Here is a 12,955-nt window from a genome sequence, read left to right as displayed (position 1 = left end):
ATGTGTTTAAGTCCAAAGAGGAACCATTGCAATGAGATAGAGATGAAGAGTCATCACTAATGAGCACAATATCAACATTGCAATTTCCCTCACCACTCACCATATCATTACCTTGTGTCTTCCAACACGTTGGTGAAGTGGAAGAAGATGATATATCATCACGACCGGAGGTGGAAGCAACTTGGAGCTCTTCATGATGTGAAGGGGAAGAGAGCTCCTCGGAGTCACCACCGACCAATTTAGAAGTGGATCCACCAAACATTTCCTTAAGCTTGATCCACATCTCATGAGACGATTTTCTCTTTATATATATCAAGAACCTACGAAAATCGGGTCTCAAGGAGAATAAAAGCTCATTAGATACTTGAGCTTCAAGATGTAAGTTTTTCTCATCCTCTAAAGATAGATTTTGAGAATCCATCGGAGGAGAAAAACCAACATCTAGAAATTGCTCTATATGTGGACACAAGGTCCGAAGATTACAAAGCAAGCAATTTCGCCACAAAAGATAATTTGTGCCATTAAATACAATTGTGTCATTGTGCACTATACTAGCCGACATCTTTACTCTCAAGGCGGTGAAGCCTTAAACAAGGAGAGACCTTGCTCTGATACCAATTGAAAGATCGAGATGTCGCCTAGAGGGGGGGGTGAATAGGCAATTACAAACTCTTGCGGATTTGTCTTGTAAGAATGCGGAATTAAACTAACGTTTAGTTTACAAGCACAAACCCTAAATATGCTAAACTCAACTAAGTATAACAATGGCAACTAGAGCTAAGCAAGATAGGCACAAGATATATGTAGCACAAGGCTAAGCAAGATAGGCACAAGATATATGTAGCACAAGTGATAGCAAGATATATATATACTTCAAGCACGATGGCTATCACAAGGAAAGAGAGCTCGGGTATAGAGATAACCGAGGCACGCGGAGAGACGAGGATGTATTCCCGTGTTCCCTTGCTTTGCAACAAGGTACGTCACGTTTGGAGGAGTGGAGGTCCCACGAAGGATTCCCCGCGCCACGAAGGCTCACCCTATTCTCCGAACCACACCCACGAAGGATAATGGCCCTTTCCTTATGGTTAGCTTTTCCTCCGCTCCGGAGATGGCAAGCTCCACAACCACTTCACAAGCTCCACGAAGGAGAAGCCCGGGCCTCTTCACAATCTTCTTGAAGAGATCACCGGAGCACCAATCACCAAGCCAACTAGGAGGTCACCCTCCAAGAGTAACAAGCTCACGGTCTCTCACTCGAACAAATCGTGGTGGAGAGCTCAACACTATGCAATGATGCAAAGCAAGAACACCGGTGGTGTTCAAATCCTTCACACTCAAATCCCACCAAAGCAACGAATGCTAGGATGAGATTGGAGAGGAAGAACAAGAGGGAAAGTCAACCAAAGACTTCAAGATCTAGATCCCAAGAGATTCCCTCACTTAGAGAAGAAACGGTTTGGTGGAAGTGTAGATCTAGATCTCCTCTCTCAAATCCTCAAATATGAGCAAGATTGATTAGAGGAATCAAGGGAGAGAGAGAGTTCTTCAAATAGCAACAATGGAGGAGAGAGAGAGTGAAGAACATCTTGTCTAAAGGTGGAAGAAGACCTATTTATAGTCCAAGAAGAGAAATAACCGTTGGGGGAAAAACCAAGAGAAAAACGCATTAAAAAGGAAGAAAAACGGGCAGAACGGAGCCCCAGCCTGGCTGCCCACCTCGCTGATCGGGACCAAAGACGGACAGCCGGGTCGCAGGGCCGGCCCAGCCGAGCAAAGGACCGGCGGGGCGCATGGGCCGCGTGGAGGCGCCAGGCCCAGGCGGGCGAGCTGGCCGCGTGGACCGCGCGTGGGCGGCGCGTAAGGCTAGGGGCGCCGGTCCGGAGCAGGCCCCGGTCGGGCCGGGGAGGTGGCCGGGCGGCCCGGTAGCAGCCGGCGCTCGGGCCGGAGTGGGCGGCGGGTCTGCCTACGGTCCTGGTCGGACCGGAGGGCTGGCTGGGCTGCCCGGCTGTTGGGCCGGTGGCCGCCCGGTCGACCGGGTGGGCCGGCATGCGGTCCGGCAGGCCGGCGGCAACCGGCCGCCTCCCCCTTTTTTTTCTTTTTCCTTTTCTTTTTCTCTTTACCTTTTCTTTAATAACTATTGCTCCCGAACTCCGATTAACATGAAACCAATTTTGTTGGAAAGATAACGACGAATACTATCCAATAGAAAGTGCAAACTCAAGAACCTGTAGGAGGGGATTTTATCATGAATATAAAAGGGTAGAACCTTATATCATGAATACCCGGTAAAATCACCCAACCTCGAAAACGCAATAGAAGATGCATGCGAACACGTTTTCGATGAACTTGGGCTTGTTGTAAAGCTAGCAACAAGCTCAAGAACCTCACATAGAGAAACACCAAGAAACAATAAGGATATGCAAAGTATGCAAAGGATTGAGCTCCCTAAGACGATGTGATCAAGTTACCCAACCGAAAGCCCCTCTTAATAGTGCGGCTATCTATCCTATAATCCGGTCTCCCAACATCCACCTTGAGACCGGTAAAAGGAAAACCTAGCAAGGTCATACCTTTGCCTTGCGCATCCCGCTTGATCTTGATGATAACTCTTCAAGCTTCACTCAAGCCGGAATGCCACACTTGACCAATGTTGCTTCGTGAAGACTCACAAATGCTCCCCCATACACTATGATGGGAAAGCCCCATTGATGCACATCTTCACATGTCCATTATCACCAAATGGACGACAAGTTTCAAGCATGTGATCCACTCAAGATACTCATCTTGAACTTGTCCAACTCAACCTTGTATCTTCTCATACGATGTTCTTGATCCAATACACGAGGTATACATTTATCTTCATGGCATCCATACTTGAATCCAACACATGGAGAACAAGTAGTACCTATGGAATATTCCTTCATATAAACTCAATGAAAACATTAGTCCATAGGGGTTGTCATTAATTACCGAAACCACACATAGGGGCAATGTACCCTTACAGCTACCCCTAATGTATATATTGCAATGCAAACTAGGTATATATTGGTGATATGAGATAGTATTATAAATGAAGAAAGAGAAAAGGGTGGTAAAGCTACTCATAGTGGGAAGTATTATAAATTAGTGTCACGAATATGTTACTAGTATGTTGTTACTACTTGTACAGTGCCAGTAACATATATGTCGTGCCATTTAAGATCTCAATCATTAGGTAGTACCATAAACCTCCCTCTTCAACTTTAATAATTGTCATGTCATTAAAATGCCTAATCTGCACTGTATGTGGTTGTATGTTACCACCTATAGTATGCTAAAATTGTTACTATGTCTAACATGCATATTGTGTTACCAAAATATCACAATTCCCAAGAGGAAATGAGTCTATAAGCTAATTAATGCAATTATCTATGGTATTACCTTTATTCCAATGAATAAGCCTTATATTATTAATGAAAAAAGTTTGACAATTTTTTTACAAAATATCATTTACATGTAAAATACAAGATTAAAATCATTCGATACATCATGAAATATATTTTCATACGATATCTATACGATATCATATTTTTTGATAGATTTTTCTAAAATTTTGGTCAAACTTTACTTGGTTTGATTCCGAGAAGGAAAAAAAACCTTATTTATTGGTACAAACTTATAGATTTGAAAGTTTGGCTTTGACCAAATCTAAAATGCATGTTAATAAATATAATAGATTTGAAATCTTAAGACTTTTTAAAAAGTCAAACCAAGTAAAGTTTGACTAAAATTTTAGAAAACCTATCAACAAATATAATATTTTGTAGATATCATATAAAAATATATTTCATTATCTATCTAATGATATTGATTTTATATTTTGCATGTTGATAAAAACTCGTCAAACTTGACATAGTTTGACTTTATAAAAATAATGTAAGCTTTAAGCTTTATGATGGAGGTAGTAGTATACTAGACTGTATCATATGGACACTAGTCTAAGTTACCCCCTCTATGACTAGTCGTAGATGATGTCCTATGGCCCCAGACAGTGAAAGTAATTTTGGTGACATAAAATCATAACCTCAATAAAATAAATTCAAATGCGAATATAGTGACATCGGTCATTTCATTCAAAATAAGATACTACATTAATTGTTAGTTAGGGCATGTATAATGCCAGAGAAGGCACAACTACACTTAACTCTCCACAACATCTATAGAAAAGACAATGAAAATAAATAAATAAATGGTACAATGCATTATCTTTTATTACCATCAATTCTCGATTAACGAAGATACATTTATTTTTATAGAGAATTATATTGGTAAGTGATGACATGTGGCACATAGGAGAAAATAACCTTCTTTTGTTTCCTAAGTGGGTATATGTATCTCTTAGCTAAGAGAAGATAAATTTATTATTATTTTATTTCCTTAAGCTAAGAAAAAAATCGGACTTGGCAACCCTAAGTGAAGAGTGACATCACTCCATTGTACGTTATTAGAGATTCCATTGTACGTTATTAAAGATCCATCCAATTAATACAAGATATGGCAAGTATCTTGAAATAGTGCCTCATATCTACCCATGCGTTCCGAATCAGCATTTACGAACGCCGAAGAATCCTATACGAAGATATACCATAAGCCAAAAAACAAAACAAAAAAAAACGGAAAATAGAAGGAACCGGACAAAGAGGGTGCACGCCAGCGACCAGGCCGCCGGCGCCACGTGCCCTCCGCGCCCCTCCGACGTGGCGCGGCGGCCGTTCGCGCTCTCCGCTCGAAATCCTAAAACGCCGCCGATTCGCACAAGGAACGGCGAGAAACCGAGACCAAATCGAAGGCACAAAACCAGGGGAGCTCCTACTATTATTATTCCCAAACAAGGTAAACTCTTGGTCCTATATAATCGCATCGCTCGCCCGCTCTCTGTTCGTCGCGTTCGATCGTCTTCGATTCCGAAGAAGATCGACCGAAAATAAAGATAGCCTCTTTGTTTTTTAGTTTTCTGTTTTCCTCCTTCTTCTTCCTTCCGTTGGATTGGATTAGAAGAGCTAGCTAGCGGCTGGCGCGGGCTCCTCCTCCGTGCGCGAGCGAGCGACGCATGTGATCGAACCTACATGGGCGTGTTCCTCGTGCCGTCGTCGTCGGCCCTCCAGATTGGATCTGCTCTTCTTCCTCCCCTCCTCACCATGTGTCCCAACTCCGGTAGGTTTCCGTACCGGCGGAGGCATACGCCATAGAGACAAGGACAAGATAAAGGAAGAAACAGGTTACGATTGGGCTCTCTCTCGCTGTTGAGGCGATTCTTGTGCCGCGTACCTGGCGCAGAGCCTCGTCTCCGGCCATCACGTTCCGGCGCCGGCGGCGACGATGAAGTACGTGTCCGGGCCCTACTTCGAGCCGGACTTCGATCCGGTCCTCGACCGCTTCGGCACCCCAGGGTACGTACGCGCGCATTGCCTAGCTCTCTTCCTCCTCCTCCGTGGTCCTCTCGATCGCCTCCCTCTCTGGATTGGATTTCTTAGCGGCTCGCCGTTCTTGTCTTGCAGGGTTGTCGTCGACAATGAGACGCGCGAGGACTGCACGCTCGTCAAGGTCGACAGCGTGAACCGGGACGGCGTGCTGCTGGAGATGGTGCAGCTGCTCACCGATCTCGACCTCGTCATCTCCAAGTCCTACATCTCCTCCGACGGCGGATGGCTCATGGACGGCAAGACCTTCTCCCTTGATTCTCTTCTTTCAAACAATCCTTATTATTATTGCAGAATATACTAGTATTTGTTTCCCGTTTCTCCATGGATTTTCTTGGCAGGAAATCTTGCCAATTAGTTTTGTGATTCTTTTGCCAAGAAGAATATTCATTGTCAATGGCGCAGAATCTCCTAACTTTCTTCTATTGGCTGGTTCGGCATGCAGTGTTCCACGTCACGGACCAGATCGGGCGAAAGCTGACGGACCCGTCGATCCCGGAGTTCATCCAGCAGGCGCTGGTGCCGTCCCACCGGCCGGGCAACGGGCCATCGCCCAAGTTCACGACCTGCCTCGGCAACGTGGTCGGCCCCGGCGGCCCGGACCTGTCGGACTGCGCGTGCCTCGAGTTCACGGTGCACGACCGGCCGGGCCTGCTCTCGTCCATCACCCAGGTCCTGGTCGACCAGGGCTGCCACGTCGCGTGCGGCCAGGCCTGGACGCACAGCGGCCGCGCGGCGGGGCTGCTCTACGTGACGACGACGGCGACGGCCGACGCGGCGGCGCTGCACCCGAGCCGGTGGGCGCGCATCGAGCGGCTGGTGGGCGCCGTGGTGGACGCGCGCGAGAACGTGCCGGGCGAGCGGCGCTGGGTGTGCATGTCGGCGCCCGTGCGGGGCCGCGTGCACACGGAGCGCCGCCTGCACCAGCTCATGCACGACGACCGCGACTACGAGCGCGGGCCCGCGCCCACGCCCGTCGACGAGGAGCTCTTCAGCATGGTCGACCGCGCCGCCACCACCACGGCCCTGTCGGCGCTGCGCGCCCGCGCGGCCGAGACGCGCGTCACCATCGACAACTGGGAGGAGAGGGGCTACGCCATCGTCAAGATGACGAGCAGGGACCGACCCAGGCTGCTCTTCGACACCGTCTGCGCGCTCACCGACATGCAATACGTCGTCTTCCACGCCACCGTCGGGTCCCAGGGCCCCCTCGCCATTCAGGTATGCCACACTGCTCGATCGATACGAGCCTCTCCCTGCTCTGCTCGTCCCACCAGTGACTGACATTGTTGTGCCATGGACCGACGCGACGCAGGAATACTACATCCGGCACAAGGACGGGCGCACGGTGGACAGCAGCGCCGAGCGGCAGAAGGTCTCCCGGTGCCTCGTCGCGGCGGTGGAGCGAAGGGGCTCTCATGTGAGCCTCTAGCCATTTCTCACCATTCCGTTCATATGTACTTTTTGTTGGATGCGCAATGCTGACTGAGATGGCAATGCAGGGAGCCAAGGTGGAGGTGCGCGCGGCGGACCGGTCGGGGCTGCTGTCGGACTTCTCCAGGGTACTCCGGGAGCACGGCATGTCGCTGCTGAGGGCCGAGCTCAAGAGGCAGAAGGACGAGGCCATCGGGACCTTCCACCTTGTCACCGACTCCGGCGGCCAGGTGCGCCCCGAGGCGCTGCGCGCGGTGCGGACCAGGGTCAGCGACATGGGCATCTCACTCGACATCATCACGGAAGCGCCTGGCTGGCCGCCGGTGAGGAAGACGAGCGTGCCGGCTTCGGCCACTGCACAGGAGAGGCCCGGATCCTCCCTGGGGACCCTTCTGTGGTCGCATCTTGGGAAGCTCTCGAATAACTTTGGCTACATCAGGTCTTAGAAAACTGTTACTAGCCAGGCCAATTGTTTCACCAGTTGCATTGAAATGCAGTGCTTTCTTGCTTTCTCAGAAAGCAGTAGTACAATTTGTATATACAGAAAGTATAGTATGTTTGTCACTGCAAATACAGTTCCCCTGGTCATCATTTTGTTCGCTCTTACTTCATATACTTCTGTGCAATCCTTTGAACAATCAACCAATGAATGAAACTTGCATTACCTTGACTGGTAAACAACATATAACGAACGCTTATGTACACAAGATTACCAATAAAATTACAACCAGCACTGACACCCCCACAGCCCCGCTATATGATCATTGGATCCAACAGGGCAGCTTAAAGAACAAAATAAAGCCGCCCCCTTTTCATTGTACATTTTCCATTCCCTTTTCATTGTACAACTTCCATTCTAGTATTGACAAGCAAACAATTTCAAGCACTTTCCAGTTCTCAGGTTGAAGTTGGCCTGGAATTTGGATCATTTCATATCATCATCCTCCTCCAAATCACTGAATGACACGTCTTCCTCGTCGCCCATGAGAATGCAAGTGTGCCCAGCGAGAGCGGCCTCCTCATCAAACCAATCATCTGTATCGTCATCAAATGCTTCTTGCAAAACATTTGAGGGCTTGGTATCTTCCTCGGTCAGCTCCTCCTTTATGACTGATTTGTCCACTACTGCAACTTCAGTTACCTGGATAGCATGCTTTTCAACCTCTAGATCTGTTATGGGGATGACAGGAGCTGCATGATGTCGCATGGATGAGAATGCCTCTGTGACGTCTTTAGAGGCGTCATCTTCTGAATGCAATCCAAAATCGTCTTTATGACGGCGTAACTGCTCTGTTTCATGCTTTGACTGGTGTTGCATAAGCATTGCTCTAGCTTCCACAATCTGCAACAAGAACAAGGCTTAGCTTACCTGCTGGGAACTGTGTTGTCTTGTATCATTCCCAAAACATATTATAAAATGGTAGCACAAACGACAATAAGATATTTTTAATGTCACTATTACTACACCAAATAGAACATCTAATCCGTATCCCTCCTTTTGAAGCACCGAGAGGCCTTACTTGACTCCAAAGGTTATTCAATAACAAGGTTAGCTAGAGTACAACTCGTATTTACTACATAATTCACCTTTTATTCTTATTCATGATTTATGCTGTTGATTTATTCCCAAAACATAGTATACACTATACGGTGGTAGCACAAATGAAAATAAGACATTTTTAATCGAAGACCAACTAGGACAGCTCATCCATATCCCTCCTTTTGGTGAAAACCAGAGGCCACACTAGACTCCAAAGGTTCTTCAATGATGAGGTTAGCCAGAGGTAAATATAGTACATATAGTATTTACTCCATAATTTACCTTTTATTACTAAACATAATTTATGAACTGTATTCAGTTACGTTGAAACTGTACAACCTAATATAACACTTCATGCTGTACTTAAACTAATGTTATTTATTTTTAGATTCTGTTGATACCAGGATGCAAGTGATGCATTAGATACGATCTACCCAGTATCAACCACCAAATGACAAAAGATGAATTCAGTTATACTTAGATTATTGATATGTATTCTCAACAACCTTAAGATTAATATCACATCCAGCCAAATGACATTATTTCATCTCAGCTGGAGAAGGCTGAGGAAGGAAAAGATAATAGCAACTTGAAGATAAAGAATACACAGATTCTTTCTGCAGATATCGCCAGCGATTCATTGGCGTTGTTACTTACCAAAGAATCTCACAGAACAAATTATCGAACAACTGTAACACAATACATACTGACTGCCAACCTTGCTACCCTAACATGCAGCAGAATCCATATGAAGCCACTGGCCTCAAGTACCAGGCTGACAGAAGCTCTCTGATATTAAGACAGTCATAATTATCCACATTTACTTCAAGACAATCTGAAAAAGTAAACTAGCCTAATGTTTGACATTTAGCAAGACTCCATAAAACGACATATAGCTAGCCTAATGGTAGAGTCTTCCCTTTGCTTGAATTTGCAGTGAAGGACCAAGGAACGGTCCAATTTCTCAACACTAAGAAAGTGCAAAAATAGCCTACCCCAACTTGCTTGCCAAGAAGGCTTTGATGTGGTGGTTGTAAGAAAATGCAAAATAAGGCAGACCAGACAATTATCACACCAAGGGATAGAATAAATTTATAGATCAGGATGTATCCTACAATGTAGAAATTCTAACCCTAGCTACATGGATGTAAATTTTCCATTCTGATTATATATCAATTAGGCAGGCAAAGAATAGCAGATAATCTGAATGTAGCAGCCTTAGGGCACATTTGATCGGCTGCCATGTTTTACCAAAATTGTGTGCCGAATGTGTGACAAGCCACAATCTTGTGGGGAGCAAGTTACTGGCCGTAAGTGTGACAGGATTTGGCAAGAAATTCAATCTAGAGCTCAGGGTAGCGTGCTATGAAAGAGGCGTTTGCGACAAGTCTGCGATAAAATGAACACTCGCCTGAGAAAGTAAAGACTGGCTAGCTCATGTGTGGCGAATAACCAACACCCCATTAGATAACCCAGTGCCCTAACAACATACATGAATCCAGGAGCCCACGAATCGCTATACATATGGTACACGTTACAAATCTGGGAGCTGGTCAACTGACCAGAATGGAATATGGACTATGTCCTTGGGTAACTACAGAGAAAAAGTATCACGAATAGTAACAGCTATCTGTTAGTGCATTCTGACCTAGATATTATGGCATGGCGAATCATGGATTCTTACTTCCTTGTTTAAAATTCCTTGTATGCATATATATGTCTGTGACTACAAGAATAAGAATAAAGTCGCAAGACTTCTTAAATCCGGACCAGTGTTTAAGCTAATGATGAATACCCCAGTCAAATATAAGTTCACCACTTTCTTCTTACATTGTGTATGGATTCTAGAAACATTAACATTACAAATAGGGAACATTACGTTTTAAGTATAAGAAGGCAGAACAGTTTACCTGTGGTGTGGACAGAAGTTCAGCATCATGCTTTTTTAGTCTAGGATGTAACAGAACAAAATAAATTTTCCAAAAGCATTCTTTGGTCATATGGATTGGGCATAGTTCAATCCTCAAAGCAGCTAATGTGGGAGCGAGGTCCTCAATAGCCATGGCATGCTCTTGCTGAGTATCAGACATATCAAAATCTGCAGGGGGTAAAAAGATTATTGAAAAGGTTAAGAAAAGGCATTCACATGGACAGGCTGATAGAAAAAGTGGTGTGTGATTGATGTATTATTTGCACAGGAATGGCATATGAATAATTTGACATAAAAGTTCAAACACACACAAGAAACACATGTCTTTCCATCAGAACAATGTTAATGCTACAGTAGCAGTTAACATTGTGAAGATTAGGAAAAAATGAAGATTAGGGCAAACCTAAAATAAGTTGTATCATGATAGCACAAGATTTTCCTTCACATACAGATTTTGATGATTTTAACCGTAAGCCATAAGCTCATGTTATTAGAAAAATCATGCATCATTCTCGAACCCTGGGATCGTGGATATTTGACATGGATTCAAGACAATGATTGCCCAAAGGTAATTGATAAAACAATGCAATGAATTTGACCATAAGCCATAAGATCATGGTATTAGAAAAACCATGCATCATTCTCGAACCCTGGGACTGTGGATATTTGACATGGATTCAAGACAATGATTGCCCAAAGGTAGTTGATAAAAAAAATCCCTAACTACTATATAGAATGTGTCACAAATCTGTTATATTGTCTAAATTAGTCAGCTATTATCCCCTTTGTTATCATTCTTCCAGGCTCCAACAATGTGTTAACTCTTGTTTTCCTGCTGTGTTGACCGACAACACAAGAGGAATGGAAGAAGAAGTGAATTTGTGCCACTAGTTTTGTTTTTCATAGCAACTGCACATGTCATTGGTAATCCTTAATAATCACAATACCTATTAGCATAATACCAAAGATGGTCTTGAAAGTTTTCAACACGAGATGATCAGACGTGAAAGTAAAAAAGGACACTAAAGGGAAATAAAACAAAACATATAGCAATAGATAGCATAATGCAGTTAGGGATGAAAATGAAGCGAAATATATAGCACAATGCAACTAAACTAAAGCTTCCATGGCCATAACAATACAGAAACATATATACTGCAGGCTGGGTAAAAAAATGTAGTCTGCCTAATTCAGAAGCAATAGCCAGGTTTGAGGGTGAAGAAATTACACGAGAATGGGCCGTCAGACTCCTCATCGTCAGGGAGCAGCGGGAAGTCAAGCCAGGTCTCGGGGTGCCTGGCAATGTTGGTGGCGAATGTGAGCACCTCGTCGGTGATACCAACCACATCCCACTCCTCCTCCACCTCCTCCTGCACCTGCCTTACCCTCGCGCCATCCAGCCCGGGGCCATCGTCATGCCATACCTCGCCGTCCTCCACCTGATGATGATGTCTGACCCTGGGCTCCCACTCGTGCCTCGCCTCGTCGTCTCCCGCCCCAAGCCGCACCTTCTCCTCCCACTCATGTCTGGCCACGTCGGCATGCCTCGCCTCATGCTCACCCTCCTCCCTGTTTAATCTCAAATCATGCTCCCACTCGTTGTCGTTGGGCGCTTCCAGCAATTCCTCCTCTTCCCCGTCTTCATCAGGAGCGAAGAAATTGGAAGCGATGGTAGAGAAGCCGGAGACGGCCTTGTGACTAGAGATCCGCGAGATCCCGGTCCTGAACCTCCCGCTGATCTCGGAGAAGTCGGTCCGGATCCCGGCAATCTCAGGCGGCGTCCCCGCGGCGGTGGATTGGCTCTCCGCGGACGAAGGGGAGGGCGGGGGGGAGGCCTCCCCGGGCGGGGGCGCGAGGAAGTTGGCGACGCCCCAGAGTTGGCGGGTCAGGGTCTTGGACAGCTCGGTGAGGTCCTCCTTGACGCCCTCCGCCGCGGCCGAATGGGGCGGCGGCGGCGGGGTGCGCGGGGAGGGGGAGGAGGTAGCCGCAGCGGCAGCGTGGGTGGCAGCGGCGTCGGGGTCATCGCCGGCGGCTGAATCGTCGGGGATGTTGAGGGAGGTGGCTATGGAGCGGGCGAGCCATGACATCTCCGGCGATCGCCGGCTGCGAGGGTGGGGAGAGGAGGATGGGCGGGTGGGTCGGATCGATGGGGAGCCCCTTTTGCGGGTTCGTGTTTGAAATGGACGCGTCCGGTCCGGAGAGCGGACAGACAGAGACGTCTGGCTTGCTGGACTTGCGGCTGGGCCCGGCCGCTGCTGATTGGATCCGCATCGTTCACGTTCAATTAAGAATTTTGATCCATCATCCTTCAGTTGAGAATCTTGCACATGTCAACAAAAATATTATGGGAAACGCTGTTGTTCCCCCGGACGATCCACGCCATCCCATCCTCCGGCTTCCTGGCGTGACACGCGTCCCTGCAAGGCCCACACATGATGGAGACGGTCTCACCCTTATCTCTTTCCTCCTTGCCCGTTCTCCTCTGGTCTCCCGTCCCTCTCACATGCCATGGCTATGGTCTCTTCCCCAAATCCCTTCGCCGCCGTGGTGCTCTACCAAAATTCGCCGGATCCCTGTCCCGCCGGCGCT

General features: G+C 46.7%; 2 protein-coding genes across 2 annotated transcripts; one reads left to right on the top strand and one right to left on the bottom strand.

Moving 5' to 3' along the window:
- The first annotated feature begins 4,718 nt into the window (after positions 1-4,718).
- Positions 4,719-7,487, top strand: LOC127293032 (ACT domain-containing protein ACR3). Its single transcript, XM_051322582.2, has 6 exons — positions 4,719-4,875; positions 5,201-5,432; positions 5,541-5,701; positions 5,908-6,683; positions 6,778-6,882; positions 6,965-7,487. Exons 2-6 carry the CDS (start codon positions 5,362-5,364, stop codon positions 7,340-7,342), a joined length of 1,491 nt encoding a protein of 496 aa, XP_051178542.1. The 5' UTR covers positions 4,719-4,875; positions 5,201-5,361; the 3' UTR covers positions 7,343-7,487.
- A 55-nt stretch (positions 7,488-7,542) lies between these two features.
- On the bottom strand, positions 7,543-12,540 carry LOC127293033 (uncharacterized). The gene is made up of 3 exons (XM_051322583.2): positions 11,595-12,540; positions 10,347-10,534; positions 7,543-8,238 (listed from the first exon to the last, which is right to left on the bottom strand). The coding sequence occupies exons 1-3, from the start codon at positions 12,451-12,453 to the stop codon at positions 7,822-7,824; spliced, it is 1,464 nt and encodes a 487-aa protein (XP_051178543.1). The 5' UTR covers positions 12,454-12,540; the 3' UTR covers positions 7,543-7,821.
- Positions 12,541-12,955: the final 415 nt, after the last annotated feature.

This window comes from Lolium perenne, chromosome 4, assembly GCF_019359855.2.
Source record: "Lolium perenne isolate Kyuss_39 chromosome 4, Kyuss_2.0, whole genome shotgun sequence".
Lineage (NCBI taxonomy): Eukaryota > Viridiplantae > Streptophyta > Magnoliopsida > Poales > Poaceae > Lolium > Lolium perenne.
The sequence above is the reverse complement of the archived record's forward strand: the minus strand, read 5'-3'. Positions and strand labels throughout refer to the sequence as shown.